Consider the following 26,964-nt stretch of genomic DNA (forward strand, 5'->3'; position numbering starts at 1 on the left):
TGAAAACATTTTATTCTCACGAACTCCAATAGCAACTATTTGATTATCCCTTTTAAATGTACATCCATCGCTGTCTGTCATCATTTTTATACCTTTGTCAAGGCACGCTCCACACGAAAACAAATTTACCTTAAGATCAGGTACATGTAAAACGTTTGACAAATGACTGTCAACCCATTTATTACCGATTTTCGCTTGAACATTTATATTCCCTTTGCCAATTGCCATGATATGTTTGCCATCACCAATACGTACTGGTAACTGAACTTCAAATGACTCATAGTTACTGAACCATTCTCTTCTGCTAGTCATGTGATCGCTAGCACCTGAATCCACATACCATTTTTCTGACTCACTGATTTTGATGTCCTTTGATTGTACACCAACCAACGCATTTCCTGAGTTGCTCTTATTTCTTTCTTTTTGTTCTTTTAAAAAAGACATTAAAAAAAGACATTCACGTCTCCAATGCCCTGGTTTTTTACAATGATTACACTTGCCTGGTTTTTTATCATTGTTCCATTGATTTTCAGAATTGCCAATTTTCGTACGTTTTTCTTTATTTGTTCCAAATGATTTCTTTGCCGAAAATGCACTACTACTTGCAGTATATCTCTCAGCATCATAACTTTGAGTTTGTCTTGTTTCCTCTACCATGAGTCTAGATGACAAATTAGACAATGTTTTGTCCACATTTGGTATTGAATCCCACGCACTGTAGAAATGTTTATGATTTTCTGGCAAAGTCATTAGTATCTTGGTCATAAGCATTGAGTCGGATATTGGTTCACCTAACTGCTTTAATTTTCTACTAAGACTCTCCAATTTCGAAATATGAATCGCCATATTGTCATCTGGATCTTTAACATAGCTGTAGAACTTTTGTTGAATCAACGTCACACTCGAGTCCGACTTTTGTTCATATACACTAAGCAACTTGTCCCACATTTCCTTAGCCGTGTCACAATTCATTATGTACTGCAGTGGTTGCTCATCCACTGACGTGACTATATACTTTTGAGCCTTGTTGTCCGCTTTTTTATATATTGAATAATCTACACCATACCTTTTTCTTGCATCTTCTTCAGTTTCTGAACTTGATTTTGTAAGAGCAGGTTTTTTCGATTTTCCGGTCACAACATCAAATATATCGGCTGCAGTCATTATGACTTTTATTTGGAATTTCCATGTTTCCCAATTGTCATTACCGGTTAGTTTATTAATTTTTATAGATTCGTTTTCCATAGTAACAATTATCTGTACAATGTCTGTACACTATACATGTAATAATAACAAACACAATTGCTGCGCTTCACACGATCGATGCACTAACACTGCACTGCACTATACTTCGCGAATTATTATTGCTGTACACTGTCTGTACACAAACACGCGATTCGTAAATCAATAATTATTGTATCAAACATACACGACTTTATTATAATTACCTTACAATACTGGGCCCATAACCTGTTGAAGTACACCAGATACACAGAAGCTAAAGGTAAATAATAATAAGATCGGATATATGTAATAATATAATAATAATATGTATAATTGATACGAATAACTATAGTGCTCCGAGGCGTAATATAAAACAACGACTAATCGTCCTACAGGCTACTACATAGAACGAACATGATGCTAGTAATACAAAATGCCTATTCAGCGTCTGCTGTACTACAGTGTGAATAATTTTACTTATAATCTACATACTATAGGGTGTGTTGTTTACATTCAGCAAAACGGGTATAATAAACAAAATCCAAAATGAGGTACATCATGAAAGCCTCTAATACAATTTATTGCAAATTGCTGGAGCAATGCTATCATACAAAGATAAATGGTGTACTATTATGTAATTATGAACATTTTACATAAATGACAAAATATAATTGTATATTATACATATTAATTACTTTTACTGTTCTGATGATGAAGCCTTACAAACATTCATACCATTTGTCAATGTAAGTTTTTACATTTTAACTTATTAAATTTGTATTTGCCTTGTAAACTTATTACAATTGTACCTTTTTATATATTTATCTTATTGTTAAATTTGTTACTTATGATTATGCCAGCAGTATATTTTTATGCATATAGAATATAGATAGATAATGTTTAAAATATACTAAGCAATGATCTTACAACTATATTAAATTTAGAATATTATTATGTAATTGTCGGCCACGTGCGCACCTATAACAGTTAACGCCGGCAGCCTCACCTCCTCTGGACGACTCCCAGGTGAACACAACAAGCTTAGTTCTAAAATAAATAATCTGTTCAGATATGGCTATAATATGGATCTATATTATGATTAGTGACACAGTAATAATAAGCTTTGGGGAAACAACAATTTGACCACTCCGAAGCTGGCTGGTGTCTGCTGAACTGTAGGTATAGCAGATTTGCCGTCAGTGTAGCGGAACTACTTGTATGGACGGTCTGGCCGTCGGTGTAGCTGAACTGCTGGTGTGTGGCTGATCTGCCGTGTCTGGCTGTAGGATGCGAGACGGATGAAAAAGGATAAAAACAATTCAAACTCTTCAAAGTTCACTTCCGTTTCCGTGTGAAAACGTGGTTTACGAAATACACTTATACACAAGAATGATATGAACAATATCCCTTTTTTTGAAAACAGTAACGGACCGATACAGCAATCGGTAAATAATAAAACGATAAAGATGGCGACGGAGCGTCGCAGGCCACACATCAACGGCCGTCTAGGCGGCCTAATGGTCTGGCTAACTGTAAGCAGTTCTGGCAACATCACGTGCCACTGTGATGCCACATTTTATTCGTTTTATCGAGAAAAGTCTGACAATTGATGGATTCAATCTTCTATTTAAAAATAATTTCTGTCTGTCCTTTATACATTTCCAAACAGCTGGATAGATTGCTACGATATTTGGTACAGAGACATATTTGAATTGATGTTTCGTAGAAGAATGATGGGCACACCAAATTTCAATGTTAGAACGTGCGATGCATGCCTGCAAAATCAAGTAAATTTAAGAATTCAGTTGGATATTTGACAACTTCGTCTTGATTCATTACGGTATCGACTATCAATGGATTGGTACGTTGTAGTGTTGCCTGGAATTTTGTTTAGAATGGTGAAAATGATTTTATTTACATCATAGTTTTTGCTTTCAACATAGCCCGTGCACTGACCACGTAGGTACATATGGACCACATGTGACCACTGCCATAGACGGTTTCTGTAATTTTGTGGTGTATTTGGAAAAACTAATATGTTAAGAATTAACTCATTGGTCGTTGCTGTTATTTTACAGACATTTGTTGGCAATGTGATGAATTGTGTAGATTCATTCTTTGGTTAGTTTCCCATTCCCCATTCCCAGCAATTGTTTTGCAAAACCATCGGCTGATGCATCATTTTGTAGTTGTACACGCAAAATATGTTTCATGTTTCATATCGGATTCCAATTTTTGCACCTCGTTTCTCAGTTGTTTCAGATGAACGGAATCGAGTTTGACGTTCTCTCTGGATGTTCCCAATCTTGCATATCTTTGCTCAATCGTTTCTCAAGCTCGTACTACCACTTTCTTTTGTGCTTGAGTCGTAGAACTACAGATAAATATTGTTTTGGGAGGCATAATGCATAGAAATTTTTATGGATTAGACCAGCGTTTCTTAAACTGTGTTCCGCGTAGATCACTTCAAGGTTCTGCGAAGCTTAAATAATTTTTTTTAAATGTTCAAGAAAATTACTTTAAAATATCCATTATGGAAAAAAAATACTTGTATATTAAATAACAAGGTATAAGCCATATGAAATAATCTATCAGCTAACTCTATATTCAATAATCTATACTTCTACTTAATATTATAATTTATTTGCAGATAATCCAAAAAAAAAAAACTAAAAAGCTAAAAACAAGTAAGAGTTCCGCGATAAAAATGGATATCAAAAAGGGTGCAATGGATACAAAAGTTTAAGAAACGCTGGATTAGACTTAGGCTCTTCCTTACATAGCAGAATAACTGCAACTTGAATGATAAATATCATTGCAAAGGAGATACGCAAACGACTTATTTTACGTCTTATACACTTGAATTCAAAATTTACCATAATGGTGGACGGATCATCAACGCTGAGAACCAAATACACTCTAGTTGTGTATATTTTATCATATTTCGATGCAGAAACACCCATTGTAGTATTTTTAGACCTGACTGAGTTAAATAGACAAGATGCTGAAAGTATTGAGAAAGCTCTTTGGTGAAGTTTAAAATGTATTAGAATATCATCATAATTTGATTTCGTTTGTAAATGATGGTGCATGTGTGATAAGACTTGATAAACTGGTATTCATCTTTTATCTAGTAGATAACTACTTGATAACGACGTGATAGCACTGTAAGAAAAGTGGAGTTGCTACTAAACTGTGTGATAAAATCCCTTATCTATTTACATGGCATTGTCTATCGAACTTTCAGTACACGATGTTATAAAAGATTGTACTGGAGTATCCCATTTCCAAAGCTTAATGGACATACTATACGCTTACTATCATCAAAGTCCCAAAAATGCAATGGGCTTGGACAAATCTTGTGTTGAAATAGGCATAGAAATAAAAAAAATCAGTTGCGCCTTGAATGTACGTTGGTTTGCAAGCAGTTTCCTTACTATAAAGGCCATATGGAATAATTATCCTGGAATATATAATACACGTGATGCGATATAATATGGCATACAAAATAAATTGGAATCCTCTTCTTTTTACAAAAACTTGGACTCTTTTACGATGTTCTTTCTGAGCTTACAATGTAATCTTGCATATTACAATCGAGTAAAACAACCATATTGCGTGCCCAATCGGAGATGAATAGAACCATTAGAATTTTAAAAAATCTGAAACCTGAACCTGGGGAAAAAGAAAAGGAAATTATAGAAGCTATTCAGAAAGGAATTGATAAAGATGCCAATATTACAATACAAAATCAGGAAGAATCAACAGGCTACGATTTTTCCACAATCTAGTTGACAGAATGCGGCATCGCTTATTTGATAACTCAAAAAATAGCACAATGCTAGTAGATCTCAAGTAATGAAAATTGCAAATAATAATACTACATTTAAATTTGACAAGTATAAGTAGCATTTAAATTAAATGCTTTTTAGGTGATTGATGAGATGTTCAATATAACAACAACTAATGACGGCAAGGAAGAATTTTCAATTTTCATAGATATACTTATTAATCAAGATGAAGCTATAGATATCCCCACTGAATTTCTTAACTCATTAAATCCATCAGGTCTCCCTCACACAAACTTGATTTAAAAATTGGTGCGCCTATTATTCTCATACGAAATTTAAATGCTCCCAAAATGTGAAATTGAATAAGATTAAAAATATTATCTTTGAGAAATAACCTTATTGAAAATGAAATTCTTACCCGCTTAGCGAGTGGTCAAATAGTATATATCCCAAGAATACCAATGATAACAAACGAGTATCTCTTCGAATTTAAACGTGTCCAATTTCCTATTAAACTCCATTTTGCTATGTCAATTAATAAGGCACAAGGACAACAATGAAAGTTTTAGGAATTGACATCAGCGATCCCTGCTTCACTCATGGACAATTTTATGTTGCCTGCTCCCGTGTAAGCTCAAAAAAACTTATACACATAACCCTGGTGAAAAAACTAATAATATTGTTTATAAAGAAAATTGGATAATCGGTAGTTATGTAGCATTTCCCAAAATAATAAAAATTACTTTTAAAAAACCTAATTTTTTTTTAAAAGTTAAATATAAAACGTGAGGTGTATGAATTTTATTAGTTGTCAGCCTATGTCAATTTAGATATTATGTTATTCACCATTTTCTTTCGTCGTATTTTTTATTTTATGCGCATGCGTTAGCTAAATTTTTATATGCATCAGATAAAGAAAGTTGTCATCTGCACATGCGAATTAGCATTATCAAAATGAAAAATTCGACGAAAGAAAGCGGCTATAACTTACAGAATAAATCACTATTTTATTCCCCGGACAACTCCGGGTAATTCAGCTATCTATTTATATGTATAAAAATATACTGATATCATAATCAAGGATTTTGTATTAACTGATTATATAATTCCACTGTTAGTGGAATTAAGTAAACATGACAAACTTGGTATAAATTTAATACTTTAGAGTTAAATCATACACTAACGTACAAACAGCACGAGGTCCGTGATCTACCGCAAGTAGATTGTTTACCTGTTAATATTATACTTCTGCGAATTAGAATCTTTATTCCAGCCATTTCAGGTAACGGAAAAGTTAAGATAAGTTTTGAGTGCCATACACCGATTATTAAATAACGAATTGAACAAAGTTTGAGTCATATAGATTTAGTACATTTAACGGGCAACGAAGTGCGCGGGATCAGCTAGTATTCTATATGATTTTAGGTGTGTTACCCTGGCACCCCAAGGTCAAACTTTCGACTTGAAAACTATTTGGTATTATGTAATTTATTATGTAACATTTTGTAACCACAAAAAAATTTTGTAACCACATCGGTTCCCCGAAAAACGGCGTTACAAATTCCAATAAACCACAAAAAAATTTTTTTACGTCACTGGTACATTAAAAAATTGTGATTTCATTAATTAAAATATTTAAGTATACAAATCTAGCATGGCTTTATCGTTTATAATATTTATTATTTTTTTTTTTTAATAAGTTCCACATTAAATGTGAAATAAACATGAAGATGTAATGTAAGTCTTATAAACAAATATCAACTGGCTTACTTATGAATCAAAAATAAATTTTAATGAAGCACTGTGAAAGCTCCATGCACTGTGTACACGTTTATGAAGATAATACAAAATTTTATCGTTTAAAAATGATAAGTATACAGTAGGTATACACTACAAACCTTATGAATTACAATATGCATATATTTATGCCCTAAAGGATTACAAAATATGTTTTTAAAATATGCATTTAAAAAAGCATATTTTGTAATCCTTTAGGGCATAAATATATGCATATTGTAATTCATAAGGTTAAAATATGTAAGTGATAATAATATTTAAAATAAACATATAAATACAATAATTATAAGTGGCATAAAATGTAAGTTGTCAAAAAAGGTAATATAGGTAGTATAAAACTATAATTGCAATTAAATATATATAAATTATAAAGATATTAGGTATTGCAATTCGTAACATAAAAAAACGCAATTAATAAAAAAATTGTATAAAATGATAGGTAAAAATGTAAAATTTATAAAAATAATATGAATAGGTAGATATAATAAAATAATAAAAACAATAATTATAATTACACTTACACATATCTAAAATTAAGCACTCTGTTAAAATATTCTCTTTGTACCAGTTGAGCTATTATTTTTATACTTTGATTATCATTTACCTATTTACCTCCTCCATTTTACGGGTTGGTATTATAAACCTGAATTTAAAATATGTCAGAGTATCCGCCACCGGTAGGTATATTAGTTTGTGAGCAAATGACAAATGGTACATTTGGTTGAGGGCATAGGCGTGCGCAGAGTTTCAAGTCAGGGGCAGCGAATATTTTTACCTGCCCATACATGGGTATTAAGTTAACATTTTTAAGCTCAAAATCAAAATTTAACTTTTGACCTTTAAATAAAAATATTTTAAACGATAACCATTGGTTAATCATAGATTGTTTTTGCTCAACACCGGTATACCAAATCAAAATTAAAAATACATCAAATATCAATAACACATTATTCTTTATTATTATGTTATGTTATTATTATATAGTTATAGTTCGGCCCATACAAATATATTCAAACCGTCCAGGAGCAGCAAGAGCACACCTTGCTGCCCCTGTGCGCACGCCTATGGTTGAGGGTATAAATGGTGTATTTTAAAATGCAAAAAACAGCAGTTGAGGGAAACTAGTCAACAACCGGCCTGTATGCCTATATAATATATTTACAAAGTATTTTATGATAATATTGTACCTGATTAAAGTAATTTATTATAGCATTATAAGTAGATTGCAATCATTTTTCCCTAAAAACTTGCATTAAAATGTAAAATATAATACAATTATAAAATATAAAAATATATGTATGTTAAATGTTTCAAGTATCACCACACAAATATTATTGTGAAAAAAAATTGTACCTATGCAGCATTTGCAGTCTAAGTATTTAGATACATATTTTTAATTTTAACAATAATAACTTATGGAGGAACTTGTATAAAATTGTCAAGCTTTTTAACCTACCAACATTTTGAGCTGTTGTATTATACATCTAATAAAGTAATGTTGCACTGGCACTAGGAACTTGTAACGCCATTTTCCGGTGCACCGATGTGGTTACAAAATTTTTTTTGCGGTTACAAAATGTTACATAATACCAAACAGTTTTCAAGTCGAAATTTTGACCTTGGGGTGCCAGGGTAACACACCTTATGATTTGATATCCACTGTGTGTTTCAAAATTATTATACCTAACAATCTTTTTTAAGTAAGGGTTCATTATCAATTACTTATTATGTTTATGTTTGTGACTTTATTTTTAAATTATCAATGTACATTTTAGAACATTACTATACAATTTTACGACAGTTAGGTTCATCAATTTAGTATTTACCTACAAGGGTGGTCCTAGAGTTTATTTTTAAGGGGGTTTGGAGTAAGTAGTACCGACTTTCTAGGATATATTTGCCGACTTAATATTAAATATAATAATAATCCCGTTAGTAATAACTATGGATCAATTAGTTATGAAATTACCTTTTTTTTATTTATTCAATTTAGTGCTGATCTAAATACAAATTTTACTGAATCAAAAATACTATTTTTATTTCTCATATTCCATGGGTTTTATTAAATACTTAATAACTAGAATTAATTTTTAGTTTTTAATAAATACGTATAATCATATAATATAATAGTGACCAGTAGCCGCAGTAGGTACTTTTAAGTGCTTGAACAATTACTTATATTTCCTAATAATATTAAGTTATATCAGTATATCACTAATAATTTATTATATCAATCTTATTAAAATATATAATATAACATAAATAAGGTATTACACCTACCTACCTATTGATATTATACAGCCATACCTACCATGAGTAAAAGATAAGTGGTAATAGTAAATAAAAAAATTATTATTATCAAAATAATGATGAAAATATTATATTAAAGTAAGTAAACGATTAGTTATAAAATTATAATTTAAATTTAAATATTTATTCTTCGTTGTTTGACCAATGACAATTTTGTGACAACAGAATCTATATCTAATTTATCATCTACAACATCTTTTTCACAACTTCATCAACGAGCTAAGACGGTTAGAAGTCATTGTAGAACGTAAATTATGTTTAATAAGTTTCAGCTTACTAAAAGTCCGTTTGGTAAAAGCTGTTGTTACTGGAGAAGTAAATGTAATGCGACAAAGCCAATTAGCCCTAGGTAATATGTATTTTACTTTTTCCGATTTTTGAAGGACATCTATACGCTTTAAATGTTCACAGACACATTAGTGAGCCAGTATTTCCTATTCTGCTACAACTATTTCATAATCTAAGAGCTTACCTCCATAACTCATAGGAGGGAAAAGAGAAAAGGCTTCACTAAAATCATATGATGTATTCACTTTCAACGGAACACTTAATGTTTTATTCAAGAGTTGAATTATTTCAACAAAAACATTTAAATTTGAACTTGATAAATTAATCAATGTAAAACTAAATTAAATTATTGTCTGTAAAAATTGAACAATTCATAAGGATCACAATTGTCAGCATTTTCAACAAACCGCTTAGGTCGCTTTCTGGTTCAGCGATAACGATTAAAGTCTGTATTTGAATCAACTCCAAATGATTGCGCTGTAATTTAAGGACTAAATGACTAAATGTCCATATTTTCTGTTCCCGATCTAATTTTATACAATGATGAAATTGTACTTTTTATTAACTGCTGCATCACATACATTGAGTTCTTTGGCGTCTGAGATTCTCAAACAAAGATTCTGTTAAATGCTTAACTTTATCATTATGTTCTTCATAAATATTAATGAAACAAAAAAAAATCAAAATTTAGAACTTTTTTTTTAAATTCAATAGCTTTTATTTTAGTTAAATTTTCAAAATTATTTGAATTGTTAATATATTTTAATGTGCCAACAATTGCCTCTAAAAATGTCAATACTGCTTTGATGCTTTAGGCTCGGGCTGTCCAACGAATTTTAGGTAAGCTTCTGAGCTTCAGACTTACCTCGATTTTTTCCATACGTTCCATTAAATTACTTGATTTTTTCGTACTTATCGAGAAAAATGCATGTAATATAACATTATAGAGGATGATATTGGAATTGGTTTAGTTTGAACCATGATTTGATGAACAGCCGACTGCTGCGGACAGCTGAATGCTTGATAGTACCGACCGCGGCATCGGTGTTTTCCATTTCTATTTTTAGATAATAATATTACTATACTAGTGATAACAATATTATTACACGAACTCTATTATATTTGCTCTACTGGGTACCTATAACCTAATCTGGCTAATCATTGATTATCCGACTGCCGAAAATAACGTTGGATATTTATTAGTTATTAGTGTTATTACGTAAATAGGCAATACGTCAATACTTAATTTACTATAGTTTTATTTATCAGTCATTAATAGTATGGACATTTAAATAATCTCATAATATATTAAATTTTGTGAATTCTGAAAATTGCCAACTAGTACTTAAAGTTTCCAATATTGGGGGAGGGGTCACCTCAGTGGCGTATTTAGGTTTTTGTCATGGGAGGGGTAACATGACTTTTTATGAAAATTACTAACTTGAGAAGGGTTATGCCCCCCCCCCCCAAGTTTCCAGGAATTATAAAAGCTTATTAATATTAAATATACTTTCTGCGTTTGCCAAAATTATAATACATAACACATTACTTGAGATTAAATGTTTTATTAAACCAAAATCATGTTAATCATGTTATTACAATACAAGATACAAAATATAAACTTCAAACGCTCATAAAAATGTAATATGACTTTCCGGTAGAGATTTTTTTTTGATAAAATTAGGCATACTTATGAAGAATCTTAAATTAAATTATCAAATCTTAGATTCAAAAAGAAAAATTTTTATGAATTTCTAACTCAAAATAATTTTCTAATTTTCGTGTTTTTTTCCGTATTTTGTCAAGATTAGAACATTTTAATGGTTATAAAAAAAAACGGCGACTAAGGATTTTTAATATTATTCAACCAATATTGTAACAATATATAAGAAGCATCATATTAAATTTTCAAGCTTTTTTACCCAACAAATAAGGTTTTATTGACATTAAAAAAAAAAAAAACCTAAAAAAGTTAGAAACTAAGTATATCCGTAAACAGCTCAAAACAAGAGGTACGTGAAGTTGGCACTACAAAGTACTCAAAACTTTTCAAAAACATTCCAACAATTCCTACTCGGACTTGTTGGACGCTGTTGGACATTTGTTGGAATTTGTTGGAAAAGTTTAGAAAAGTTACGAGACTTTGAAGTTTGTAGTGCCAAGTACATGACCAACACTACAAAGTATTCAAAACTTTTCGAAAACATTCCAACAACTCCTACTCAGACTTGTTGGACATTGTTGGACATTTGTTGGAATTTGTTGGAAAAGTTTAGAAAAGTTACGAGACTTTGAAGTTTGTAGTGCCAAGTACACGACCAACACTATTCAAAGTGATCAAAACTTTTCGAAAACATTCCAACAACTCCCACTCGGACTTGTTGGACGTTGTTGGACATTTGTTGGAATTTGTCGGACAATATTAAAAGCCCTACAATATAAACAAAATATAGTGTTGGAACTTGGCATCACATACAACACTTATAAATAAAAAAAATCATATCAAATTAATTTTGGTGCTCGCACTCCCAGTGACTTTTAGAAATCGTCCAACAAACCTATTTTAGTCTATTGAAAAAGAAAAACTCCTCAAACTACCATATATACTAACCATATACCTACTATTGACCATTTAACTATATCTCTAATTAATTTTGAAGTACAAACTCCCAATGATTTATTCTTTTTCCTGTGAACCATTGGTACGTAAAAACTGGAGCTAGCTCTGGCGTATGGTATAGGAGTCGAACGGACCTCGTCCATACAAAAAACGATTCTGATGGGAGACAGCCTAGGGTTTTATCATAATATTATATTTTTATACAAACAATTTATAGTTCTGATAATGGGTATGTATTTATTTAAAATATCTATAAAAAAATTTGCTCAGATGTACTTATTTCCGATATTTTTTATTGACAGTTGACTCTCTGCCGAGTGGGAATCCCTAGGTATCGAGTGAATAAAAAAATAATTTTTGATGTGTTTTTTTTTTTGTGTGTGTCTGTGTACAGCATAACTACTCGAAATAATGCTTCAATTTCAAACTTTGGGGGAGTTTTCTGATGTAAAAGTGAATATCCTTGGTGCAAAATAGACGTCAAAAGTAAACATGTTCCAATAGTTTTCAAAAATATCGAGAAAAACAAAAACAAAATGACAGAAAATCGGGAATTTTTAGGCACAATCAGCATTCGATAAAATCGATTTTGATTTTTGATGTAACTTTAAAACAAATGACCATTGATTCATGAAATTTTCTCCAAATGTTTATATAAGTATATTCTATCCACCATGACATTTTCAAAAATGTTTGACGTAAGTTGAACTATTCATAGGTATTCAATTATCGATCATTATTAGTTTTTTTTAAATTAATATCGATAAAAATTTATTTTTTGGGTAGAAAATCTTGAAAATTTAATACAAGACTTTTAACATATTGTTAAAATAGCAGTTGAAAAATAAAATAAATGCATAGTCACAATTTTTTTTTATAAGCATTCAAATTTTGAATTTTGACAAAATACGTAAAAATCACAAAAATTCGCATATTGTTTTAAGCTAGAAATTCATAAAAAATTTTCTTTTTAAATCTAAGATTTAAATTTCAATACAAGATTTTTTACAAATTTTTCAATTTTTATCACAAAATAAATGTCCACCGGAAATTCAAATTAAATTTTTATTTATTTGTAGTGCCAACTTCACGTACCTCAAAACAAGTCAAAATATTTTGAAAATTGTATCAATTATAGAAAGTGTTAATATAAACAACCAGTGATAATTTCATGTATCTACGGACATTTATTTTTAGAATTACACCAAAAACCAAAATCGATTTTGACCAAAATCGGGTTTGCGTAAAAATTCCCGTTTTTTCCTTAATTTTTCATTTTTTTTTTTAACGGCGCTTTTGAAAACTACTGGGAAATTACTTTTACTTTTACTTTTTACCCCCCAAAGTACCATATAGGTTCACTTTCCTATCAGAAAAGATACTGTTGAAGAAAATCTAAGCATTTTTGCTATCCTAAAACGTGATGACAGGCACAAAAAATAAAAAAACATCATCATTGTAAAATCAATAAATTCATCGCTCCGGTCAGAATCTAAAAAAATATTAACAATTTTACAAGACTGAACTGCTGTCTGCAGATTGCAAGCATAAAACGTTATTTTCTATTGGGAATAATAAAAATCTAGCCCGTCTGACTAGCAGCGCTCGGTGGTTTTATTCTTGCAAATTTAATCAATTTTATTATTGATAAAAAAAATAATAATTATAATATTTTAAATAATAATCGTCAAATTATAACGAGTAACGAGTGTAATTAATTGTGTGTATACAGTCTATGGGGGGGGGATTGATCCCCTTGACCCCCCCCCCCCCCACTCGTAAATACGCCACTGGGTCACCTAACCTGACCTAGCATCACCCTTTCACCCCGTAAAATCACCCATGTTTACCAATAAGTTTATTCACACTATCATGACCAAAGTATATACATATAGGTATGTCAGCAATATTGTGATACGTATAACATGGTGACCAAACGTACTCTATTTCGCAGGACAGTACTCTTTTTTTGATGTGTGTCCTAGTGTCCTTAACAATAGTGATAAGTACATAAAATTGTACTCTTTTAAAAAATATTTATAAGCTAATACGTGTTTATGTGTTTTTACTGTTTTTTATATTTTGATTATTACCACCGTTTAGATATTTACAACAATGGACATAACCAAATAACTAACATAACATGAAGATAATTTTAGAATATTTTGCACTTGGTATTTTTACTTTTAAAAAATAATTTATACTTAAGTTTAAGTTAACTTAAAAAATCTTAAATTTAAAGTATTTTCATCTTAGACACACGCCAAATTACTAATTAGTTGACATAATTTCAAATAATAAGTTTTAATTGTTGATTATAGGAAAAAAATAATAGAGTAATTACTAATCAGATAAAAAAACAAATTATATAAATGGAGATGACCTATGGCCGCTAATAGCTATACAGGGTGATTTTTTTTATCATGAACCACTTATTATTTCAAAAAGTATCAATGTTTTTGAAAATATTTTTTTACAAAGTTTCATGTTGTTAAAAAAAAAACGTTTTTGTTAAAAAAAATGTTTTTTAATATTTTTTACCCCTATAATTTTTTAAGTTTTTACTTTTTTGAATGACAATTTCATATTCCAAAGCAGAATATTTTTCTAAGTATTTTGATATGTAAAAAGCGGATAAGTCGTGTATGTCGCTCTGCTGTACAGTAGGTTACAAGTGGGTTACTGTAATGGATCGAATTAAATTTGAATCCAATGATATTATATCATTAATTGTATACAAAAAACGATTCTGAGCGAAGACGGTTTATCTGTCTAGGATATATTATAGATTATTAAAAATTTTCAAATCTTAGATTTAAAAAGAAAAATTTTTATGAATTTCTAGTTAGAAATAATTTGCGAATTTTCGTGATTTTACATATGTTGTCAAAATTCAAACTTTGAATGCTTGTAAAAAAAAAATTGTGACTACGAATTTCTTTTATTTTTCAATTTTTATTGTAAAAATATATTATGAGCCTTGTATTAAATTTTCAAATCTTAGATATAAAAAGAAAATTTTTTATGAATTTCTAGCTTAAAATAATTTTTGAATTTTCGTGATTTTTACGTATTTTGTCAAAATTCAAACTTTGAATGCTTATAAAAAAAAATTGTGACTATGAATTTATTTTATTTTTCAACTGCTATTGTAACAATATGTTAAGAGCCTTGTATTAAATTTTCAAGCTTTTCTGCCTAACAAATAAATTTTTATCGATATTAATTAAAAAAAACTAATAATGATCGAAAATTTGAAATGCCTATGAATAGTTCAACTTAAGTCGAAATTTTTTGAAAATTGCATGTTGGATAGAATATACTTATATAAACATTAGGTAAAAATTCCATGTATCTTATGGTCATTTGTTTTAAAGTTACATCAAAAACCAAAATCGATTTTGTCGAAAAATGAGTGTGCGTAAAATTTCCCGTTTTTCCCTTAATTTTTAGTTTGTTTTTCTCAATTATTTAGAAAAGTATTAAGAAGTTTTTACTTTTGACCCCCCAAAGTACCAACTAGATTCACTTTCTCATCGAACGAGGTACTGAAGTCAAAAATCGAAGCCTTTTTACTGCCCCAAAACGTGATGACAGACACAAAAAAAAAAAAAAAAACACACATCATAGTAAAATCAATACATTCATCGCTCCGCTCAGAATCTAAAATCGAATTTTGGACGAGTAGTTTATGAGTTATTATAAGTATTTAAAGTTTAGAGAAGTGGAGTAGTGGAAAAAAATTTTGCGGGGTAACTCCGTTCCACTACACTTTACCAATTCTCGCCGCCAGCATATTTTCTGATTAAAAATTGAATCTAATTGAAAGCGTCTTAAAAAACAAAATAAACGTGAAAACAAATTTTCGAAAAAAATCGATTTTTTTGTTCATCGTAATTTAAAAACTAACTACCTTCGACACTTGAAATTTTCACCAAGCATATTAGCAATATTAGAATTTCCTATACCTAAAAACATTTTTTGAATTTTGTAAAAATGTATTAAATTATCTAAAAATGTATTACATGGTTCCTCATAAGTTTCTTAAATGGAAATTTAAAAATATTAATGAAACATAGGTATGATTATTTTTTTAAATTAATTTAAATAGTAAATTTAGATAATATTCATCAAAATTTTGAAAATTTCCAAATTTGTTTTCAGTTAGAAGTTCATAAAATTTTTCTTTTCATTCTTTAAATTTGAAGTTTTAATAAAATATTCCTCACACAAAAAAAAAATCAAAAGTTCAAAACAGGTTACCTTGTTAATTGATATATTATACATTTACTATATAAATGCTGATTAAATTTTTTTGATGTAACTCACACATATTTGATTTTTTAATTTGGATTGTGGACCTATTTTGATTTATGAAATTTGAATTTAATTCTATAAATTAATATTTAAAAATAAACAAATTTAGTATGATGAATTGAAATATCCTTAACCAGGTAAATAGATCTTTCAATTATTCCTACTTTAATAATATTAACAATATAATATTATACATATTTTAGGATTGTCTAAATAATTGATCTTTGCACCATAATTGAAGAAAAGTATAAACCTTGTAGTATAGGGATTTATCAATCAGATTATTCATACAGATGAAATTCTTAAATCAACATGAAAATCTAATTGTTAAAAAACCTTAATATTATCACAACTCCAAAGATAAAAAATAAAAGACTGATGACATATAAGTATTAACTAAGTAATAATATTATAATTTTACTGTATACATAGCAATAGTTATTATAATATGATCACTTGTCCCTGGTTATGATCAAAAATCAGCTGAATTTAATATTAAAAAATTAAAATTATCATAGAGATTTCCGCAAATCAGTTGAAATGTATTATTATTTAATTATGATTTGTAATAAAACTAGAAGCAAAATTAGTGTTTTGAGTGAACTATGTACATTGAATAAATAATTTAATGAAAAAAAAACATAACTATTTTTATGTTTATATATTAGTCTAGTAGTAAATCTGATTGATCTATTTCATTCATGAGAATGTAAGTGTAGCTAATATAGGTACAAACGTAAATGTATATTATAAGTGTAAAATAAAATATTTTAAAAATTTATCTCAAAAGATTAAAACAATTTATTAGTCTGATTAGCTATATATGTAGGTAATTAAAAAATGAGATGATTAATTCAACGAATCATATAACTTACAAACACTGTAATGGTATGGGGGAGAGGTCCAAAATTGTGTTTAAAAAACTGAGGATACATCTATAATTTATTAACCTTGCATTATCTGTGGTATATAACAAAGTATAATGTTAACAAAAAGAAATATTTTTTTGTTTTATAAAAAAAAATATTGAATTTATTTCAATTTTATACAATAAAAATTATCTATTATGTTAAATAAAACAGAAAGTTTAGATAGCTTGCCATTTTTAAACAACTAATATGAAAAACAAAATAAATTATTACTATCTAGCTACTTATAATATTAATACAATTTACAAATACTAGAGGTAGAAAACAGCTATAGTTAAAAAAATTATTACTAACCTACATTACATCAACATTTTGTAGCATAACATAATATTTAAAGATTCATAGTATAAACATAATAACTTATATCAAACATTATTTATGTATTTGATTTAAAACTAATTTTACAAAGTCTTGCTTTTTTTTTATTTCCACAAAAATGCACTCCTAAATCTAGATCCTAGTGATAATCACTTCATAATGAAAAATATAACTCATACAATTTAGATGGTTCACTTTATACATCTCTTTCGGTACACTTATAGACACTGTTTCGTACCAAAAAATAAGTTCAAGCTAAACATCAATACACAATCTAAATATTAAATGATATACAGAGTTTATAAGATTTTCTAATAATTATCAAAATTTAAACATAGAACAATTCCATGACATAAAGCTACAAATCTATCAAGACTGAGAAGACTGTATTCAGTATTAATCATGAACTAAGATTTACATATTACATAGTATATTTATAGTATTATCTTAGTTCAAGGTGTTAATTAAAATATTAAATAGTAAGCAGTGGGAAATTAATGATAAAATCCAAATTGCTAAAATACTATACAAAAATGAAACAGTTGATATCACTTTTCTAAATTTTTTAATAAAATGAATCAATGGAGCATAATTTATTACAATATTTTTTTAGTATTTAATTCCCTAATGCCATGTTGCATAAACAATTTGATTAAACTTATTTGACCAATCATGGGCTATTAAATATTATTTAAGGGATCATTTTCTTTCTATTAATTCATTATATGTTAAGTGTAACCCAGCATAATATCGGTAAACCAAACAGAATTTTATAAATTTTATGAATTTTATTAGGTACTATTTAGTATTTATACTTAAGAGGATGTCAACAAAATATTATTAACTTTATCGCCCAGACTTATATGCACAATAAAAATAAAATCCTTTCACATAAAATTGTTTTTTTTTTCTTCAAATTTTTGAGTAATTTTAGAGCAAAATCACTTATTAAAAATACTATAGAAGTTTATATTTTTGAGAGTATGACTTATTGGTTTTCTATTTTCTATTGACTTAGTTTTCGATTTTCAAAAAAATAAAAATGTTTGTATATTTAAATGATGCTTAAATTTTTTTGAAACAATATTTAGACTAATCAATATATCATTCCTTCAACAATTTTATACTTTATTGATTATGAAATGGGTGATTTTACTCTAAGATTATTTGAAAACATAAACAAATATTTCTGTGTCTATGTGTTTCGTTTATATTGCGCATGGACAAGAGAGGGACAGAAAATAGTGCTTTAACATGTCCCAATTCTATCATTTTGTTCATTTCATTATTGTTTAGATTATGCATAAAATATATACAATTTTTTTTATAATCAAACTTAATTTAAAATTAAAACTATACAATGCATGCATTAAATTAATTGAAAACAGTATAAAAATTCTCGGTTCTTTAATAATTTTATTAATGATTAGTTCTATGATTTTTTTTCTACTTATTTAGTTTAATTATACATATTAAAATATTGTACTGTTTGATGTACAACATTAATAAGAGGGATTATTGCATTTGAACATTGCCTACAAAATTAATTCAATTCTATTATTATTTATACATATTATTAAAGACCTATTATTTATATAAAATACTTAATTAATATTTTAGGTAGGTACATATTTTTCATTTCAATTAAAATGTATTGCTTAAAATAGTTAATTCAAAGAGTGATTTAACTAACTAAAAATATGATAAAAATAATTCTATATCTTAATTTGTAAGTTATGAATAAACATTTAACTAAATCATTTTAAAATAAAATAATATTATAATTTATATATGACTATTTATGTAGTAAGTTTAAAAGAAATAATTTTTATACATTGATAAATGAAATTTCAACATGGATGAAAAAAAAAAATACACAAAATAAAACAACTTTTGTAATATTATCTTGATCATAATAATTTTTTGAAAAGAGCCCAAAGAAAGACTATTGACCATTAAATATGATCATAATCATAGACGTAAATTTGACTTTTTTAATATGGGGGCAAAAATAATTTTTGTGAATCTCACTATATTAATATACTATTATATTTAGCTATAATACATGTGTAGCAAATGAACATAATATTAGATAAAAGTTTGATATTATGCTCTTCACTGCCTCTAAACAGCCCGCAATTACCTAATAGTATAGTTCAATTGGTGGAAGCAATTGCCACCATTCGACCCCATCAAGTTACGCCTATGATCATAATTAAAGAACAATATTATATTCCAATCAGTGCCAGACATAACCATTGTGCCTCTTAAAACACTAAAAAAATTGCCACCTTTTAATATGAATATTTTTCTGGTCAAAAAAAATGTTATTAAGGCATACAATTATAGTTGTTTCATATGTGATTTAAAATTAAATACAACATTTTATAATTAGTTGAATTTCTTTTATTTTTAGTTACATATAATAAAAATGTAATATAAAAAAAAATTGCCAGAAATTGCCACCCTATAAGCACTAGCTTAAGAAAATACTACATAACTATTTGTTGTGTTTGTCCTACAAGTGCATAACATTGTGTAGTTGAACTCCATTAGTTTAAAAATTAGTGTGAATCGACCTATTATGAAACTCGATGTTAGGAACAATATTTGTGTTTGTGTGATGGTTTTTTTACAATAGTTACAAATAGTTACAATATGTAGCAAGTTATGAATATATAAAAAAGTTTAAATTAAAAATGCTTATAACTCGAAAATTATGTGCACTCAGATCACGACTAATGTAATATGTTTCACGAAAACTTACTCAGATAGAAAGGAAAACGACTTTCATCAAATTACATGGGCTATAAATATAACAATGAATACTTTTTTTAAATTAATAAAAGCAAAATATTACATATAATTATTATGCATTTAAAAACCTAACCTAACCTAACCATATATATGCAATAAAAAATTATAAAATACATAAGTATGCAGTATACCTATGTCAAAAAATAGCAAAATATGAAAAATATGCAAAATAACATTTTGTACTTCGGATCTTTTTACCTATAATTTAATAAAACTTGTAACTTACCAAGCTATTAAATTTAGTTTGAATTTAGAATCTATATTTTTGTATCTAGTTTGGATAATCTAGAAACATTTTGACAATTAGAAACTGAAAATTTTTGGTCAAACGCGTTTGAACTGTAAAAAAATGAATTGGAACCCTTTCATAACAATTAGAACCAGAACCTCTCAAAACATCTAGTTTTAACATTTTAAAAATCAAAACCATTGGAATTCTTATTTAAATTAATTTTAAAACCAGACTAACTAAAACTGATACTTTTATATTTTTAGTTGTATAATAATAATAATAATCATTATATCATATTTTATGAAAAATAAAATGGAACATAATCATTAAATAATTTTAACTTAAATTATTTATGGAAAAAAACCTATATACTTTTAAAAGGGTAACATTTTAGTACTTTTAAAAAGAAATAAAACAATATCAGTAACAAACTTAGAGGTGTTTGGTGTAATAAAATTTGAGAAATTGCAATCAGTGAATAAATAAAAATAAGGTTATTTGAAAGAAGGGCATATATAATGGCGATGCCATAACACTATAACACATGTCATGATAATTGAAGTCAAGTGTCACTCAATAAAAAATATTTTTTAAAGAATGTTAGTTTTCTAACAATCAAATCTTATCAAATCTAAAAAAGTTATTAAGGTTCTAGTTCCTGTTGATGACATACACACTAACACACTATCTATGAAGAAAAATTATAGAATTATTTAATTTAAGTAACACTGTTAGCAAAATAGTCTATAATTTATTATAGCACAGAAAAATTGAAACTTGATTAACTAATTAGGATATTGTTTACATGTAATCTGAAGTACCGCCCACCAAAAATCATGGAAATCAAACCTAACCTAACCTAACCTTGATTTAAGCGCTCCACACAAACACTACACTACTTTCAACAACTGTATAATATTGAATTTTAGACAGAACTATAGTTATATTTAAATCATCCTATAACAATGAATTTATAGGTAAAGTATTTTCAATATGATTTTTTTTTAAGAAATTGTTATGAAATCAAATTAAAGAATTTAAATAGAAAAATAAATATAAATATTATTAAAGAACCTAGTTATTTTGTTATTATTTTATAATATTATCAATATTATTGAGTTTAGAAATTTTGGATGGCTTAAGAACTTGATTATTACAAGGCAATTCTGTTTCTAATTCCGGATTAGAAAATTTGGCTTTAGATTTTTTTCTTTTTTTAGATTTGGCAGTGTTTTTTTTAATTTCTCGTACTTTCTTTAAATCTATTTCATAAATTGTCCAATCAGTGATTTCATAATTTATATTTGTTGGATCTTTAATCTCATCGTATTCATCAATATCCACTCCAAGGATATCCATTAGAGACTTCATCAAATTGTCTACATATGTATGAATAACTAAATCTGCTTTACGATCCTTAATAAAAAAAAATTACAAAATTATGATAAACATTTTAAAAAAGAAATATTATATTATACAAATAATTTAAAATAATAACTATATAATACTTACGCAGTTTGTTTTTTGCAAATTGCAAATAACGACTTTTCCTTTGTTTTTCTTTGCGTTAAATGGAACCAGATTGATTGGTTGAATTTGTAATGAAGTTCCAAGACAAATGCATAAATCTGCCATTCTGAAAATATGAAAACCATTTTTGTATTCGAAAAAATAAGTTAACTAGCATAATATGAATTGATTAATTACAAATATTTGATGGTTTTTTTACATAACTATAATACTTAATAACATACTTTCATAAATTAATTACATTCAATAAAATAATAAGGGGATTTTTTCAACTGCATTTAAATTAGGTAAATTTTTATGGGCCGACCGACTTTATGATAATACTTGTGTATAATAGTCATTTGCACCTATTAAAATAATGTCAACTGTGCTGAAATAATTTTTTAATCATTATATTATACAATATTAATTTCAATCTCAAGCAGAGTTCACTAAGTCATATCAAGTAAAATAAAATTATGTCAAGCGATAAATATGTATAATTTTCAATATGCAAAAATATTTGTAATAAAAAATATTTAAATGTTAAACATACAGAAAATATAATTACTTTGAATGTAACTCCGATAACTCCAACTCTTCAATGGGTAATTGATGTTCCCAGTCTAGTATTGTATCATATAAAATACCTCGGCATTGATAACCATTCTTATTTTTTCCAAAACATTTTATGTCCAAACATCGCTGTCCAACTGTTTTTACAGCAGTCTTACTCACATAACTCCTAGTATATAAACAAAACTAAACAACTAAATTATTTCTAACATAGTGATTTAAATTACATAAAGTTTTTAAATGGTTTTTTAATTCTTAATATAAAAATAAAAATTATAAATAATACTATTTGAAGTAAAACAAATAGTGCATTTTAAATCAGGGCTTAAAGACTGATTATAACCAGCCATGAAAATAACTTGGATTTTCCAATTTAAACTCTAGCCGTGGCTGAAGCCAAAAATAAAAAATTTAAGTTTAAATGTTTGAAACAATAGACTATACATGCATCATAGATATTGAACTTATGAATTCAGCATTGTATATGTGTATATCAACACAATCGATTCCATGTAAACTGCAACACTGTTACACCTCGTTTATCTTTTATTTAAATGTTAGTTAATGTTTCTGTGCAAGTGAGAATCATCATTAAGTCTCCTCGTTATATAGGCCATAAAGTGTATGTTTAGTGATGATGGAATTGCCACATTCATATGTACAACATCAATTACTTTCTTACTGTATGGCAATAATCAACAGGGTTAGAAATTATTCAAAAGTAAAATAAAAATAATGTAAGTTACAGTGATTAATAAAATACCAAAAGATGAATATCATATTTTATCATTTATAATTATAAAAAATAAATATATTTAGGATGAAAAATATTTTTAAAAGTGTCTCATTAGGTAATACTAATTTATTAATGCTCTTTATTCAACTTGTATGTTTGAAAATAAAACCACACAATATAATGATAATTTATTTATTATTAAATTCATGTAATTTAAAAATGACACTAAGTATACAAAAAAAAATTGCATTAAAATTAGCTACCTACAAGAAATTTAGAATATTTTAATTTACCTTCTGCACTTGTTACATTTCATTGTAAACATATTTCCATGGACTTCAGATACATGTTGGCGATGTAATCCTGACTTTAAATGCAATCCATCTATATTCTGACTCACAACATATTTTGCATATCCTAATAAAATGCTTAAAAACAATGTTAACAATTTGTATTGACCCTTATTAGCTAATTAATGCTAAATAAGTATTAAAAAAATATAAAGACTGTAAATTTGACAAATTAAATATTTAGTATTTTCATATATATTTGTTTACCGTTCTCTATCTAGAATAAAACAACATACAATAATATTTACTAACCTCCTAGAGAATGGAAGAAACATAAAATCAAAGTTTTGTTGTAGTTGATAATTTTAGCTTGAATAAGTAACAGTTAATTTTAATTTAAAAATTCATACTCAAATTACCTGTGAATAAAGCGTGTCTAATATATCAGTTAAAGGAAAATTTACTTATTTCAATAAATAGCTATAATCAATACAATGGCACTAATCAAAAGTTATTTTTATTAATTGTTATATAATATTATCATATTTGACTGTGATATTTTGTATTTTTTTTTTTATTGGAGTTAAGATTTTTAGGTTTAAAAAGAGTTAAATATTTTTTTAAGAGAGAGAAAAATATGCTTCAATTTGCAATTTTTTAATTTTTAAGAAAAAGTTATCAACTACAATAAAGATAAAAATTACTAATAGCTCTAAAAATGGAATATAAACTCATTACAACATAAAATAAAAAATAAATATGAATATAATGGCTGTACTTGCATTAAACAATAATTTACCTATATCAATAAAATTAATTTAGAACATAGATACCTACATATACATTTTAATTTTTGTAGATTGAATTAGAAATGTAAAAAATAAAAAAATAATTACAAACTATTATATGGTTAAAAATAATTGATGTACAGTATACACATGCTTAGATAAATTACATTGCAACTAAGGTAATTGTGGATATTTAAAATAGTAAAAAAATATTAACATTTAATCATTTTTGATTTTCGTTTAAGTTCTGTATAACAAAAAGAATAATATGAATTACATATGCTACATATATATTCATTTTTTCAAATTTGTAAAATTCAAAATAGAATCCAATACCAATATAAAGAAAACCTTTATTTTTTAATTTCTTCGCATTTTCTTTAATTTCTTATATCACCCCCAAAACTGCTACTGACCACAATATATATTAAATGATCAATGAGCGTTATAATATTCAAAATCAAGTTTCTATTTATTTATAAAATAGTATATAAATTATACATATCATACAACAATAAATAACTTCATAATTATTTAATCATAAGATAATTTCTAAATAATAATTCAAGAATTATACCTTTTTTTACCAAGCTTTTGATTGCCATATGTGTGACTGTTGGTTTAGCATCATTGAAATCTAAGTTGATTTCAGGTTTCTTTCCTTCTTTTTCTAAAGTCCATACTCCTTTAGGTCCTCTATAATTTATACATAATATTTATTAATTTAACATTAATACAATTTATCAATAGAAAATGTCAATTTAGTTTTTTACTCTATAAAATGTTGGTTATATTAAATTTATATTTATTAGGTACTTAAGTTCTTAAATATAATTTTTCTCGAGTTGTTATATTGAGTGATAGAGAATTCCTTTCTTTAAAATGTTTTCAATATTTAATAAAAATGACATATTAAATAGTAAATGTATTTAAAGTTACAAATAACCAATATAAATAAAGATCATCTTAATAAGGTTATTTTAGTAAAATTGACTCTTCAAACATTAGGAAAGTTGGTTGTCTTGTATTTTATTTTAAATAAGTAATAAATTGTTAGCCTTAAATATTAATCATGTCATACATACATTAATAAAGTATTTAAAAAAAAAAAAAAAACTAAAAATATCTAAAATATTATTTTAAAACACATTTTTATTATAACAATAACTCATTATACACATTTACCTAAAATCTGGTATACCCGCTGATGTACTTATGCCAGCACCTGTATGAAAAACTGTATATTTAGAATCTTTGATCCACTCGGCAAGAAGTGAAATCTTTTGTATTAAAACTTCAGGAGAGTCAAAAACCTAAAATAAATATAAAATGTATTGTTACGGATATTTTAACTGTTATAATTATTATATACTTACTTCATTCATACCAACTTCCCCTTTATATTCATATGGAGATAAACCATCAGCATAGTTGCAAGACATTTCTCTTTAAATTATTTGAATGATCAGCAACATTAAAATAAAAAAAGGTACATATAAAAAATTTATTAGCTATTATTGCGAGTATGGTATATTTTTGTATGCATGTTAAATTTGAAATTTGAAAAATTAAAACCAAAAATCTGAGAGAAATGTGATTAAATGGGTTTGGAGATCATGTTAATTAAGATCATTAACTTGCCGAAATATTTGTAACAAGATAAATTTAATTAATTACTACATTTTACATTAATGAATGGTGAATTTATTTTCTAAATATAAGTTAAATTTCAAGATAATTATGAATCTAAAAAAATGTAATGCGAAAACAAGATACCGAAATATTCTATTTATATTGATCTCAGGTATATATAATTAATCTGTATCGAAATAATAGCCCCGTTACCAACTAAGTTTATTGTTGCAAAACTTGAAGAGATTACTTAAATGTTCAAATTACAATTTTGGTACAAAAAGGGATTAGGCGATATCAATAAAACTGTGATAAAACGTAGGCAATATTAATTTCCCTCCCAATGTAATTATATTGGTTTATTAATTGCAAAACGTACTTAACCTCTAATACACTATACACATATGATGTAACATGGGTAATTTGGGTTTAATGTTTGGGCGAAATCCACCGAATGCTTACCTTGGTGAAGAATGTTCGTTTCGTGATTGTGGCGCGAATTTGACTCGTTTCTGATAGTTACCACTTTAATAATGATTGTCGACGACGCCGACGAGCATATTCTCTAATATTATATGATATTAATAAAATGCAATAATGTTTAATTTCGTTAATTCCACCGTTTCCGCGGTACTGTTTGCAAGCACATTATTTTCTAGTGTTATCTCGAGTTATCTCCATAACATTAATATCATTTTATCTGAGATAATATTAAACCAAAGAGCTGAATTATTTTAAGTTATAATCACGGATATAGATACCACGATAGATCGTGATAGATACTATAGTA

General features: G+C 27.2%; 1 protein-coding gene and 1 pseudogene across 2 annotated transcripts; one reads left to right on the top strand and one right to left on the bottom strand.

Moving 5' to 3' along the window:
- Positions 1 to 2,690: 2,690 nt before the first annotated feature.
- Positions 2,691 to 5,318, top strand: LOC149060316 (E3 SUMO-protein ligase KIAA1586-like; annotated as a pseudogene).
- Positions 5,319 to 17,123: 11,805 nt separating this feature from the next.
- On the bottom strand, positions 17,124 to 26,849 carry Sirt6 (sirtuin 6). 2 transcript variants are annotated; one of them, XM_089220791.1, is made up of 8 exons: positions 26,637 to 26,849; positions 25,919 to 26,008; positions 25,728 to 25,855; positions 25,120 to 25,238; positions 23,758 to 23,881; positions 22,724 to 22,897; positions 22,156 to 22,279; positions 17,124 to 22,059 (listed from the first exon to the last, which is right to left on the bottom strand). In XM_089220791.1, the coding sequence occupies exons 2-8, from the start codon at positions 25,982 to 25,984 to the stop codon at positions 21,733 to 21,735; spliced, it is 1,062 nt and encodes a 353-aa protein (XP_089076917.1). In that variant the 5' UTR covers positions 25,985 to 26,008; positions 26,637 to 26,849; the 3' UTR covers positions 17,124 to 21,732. The 2 variants fall into 2 exon arrangements, with proteins under 2 accessions (XP_089076917.1, XP_015370962.1); XM_015515476.2 differs by having other exon boundaries at positions 25,919 to 25,988; positions 26,637 to 26,848.
- Positions 26,850 to 26,964: the final 115 nt, after the last annotated feature.

The sequence above is a fragment of the Diuraphis noxia genome, unplaced genomic scaffold, assembly GCF_037042655.1.
Source record: "Diuraphis noxia isolate RWA-SAM2 unplaced genomic scaffold, SU_Dnox_SAM2 contig0001, whole genome shotgun sequence".
Lineage (NCBI taxonomy): Eukaryota > Metazoa > Arthropoda > Insecta > Hemiptera > Aphididae > Diuraphis > Diuraphis noxia.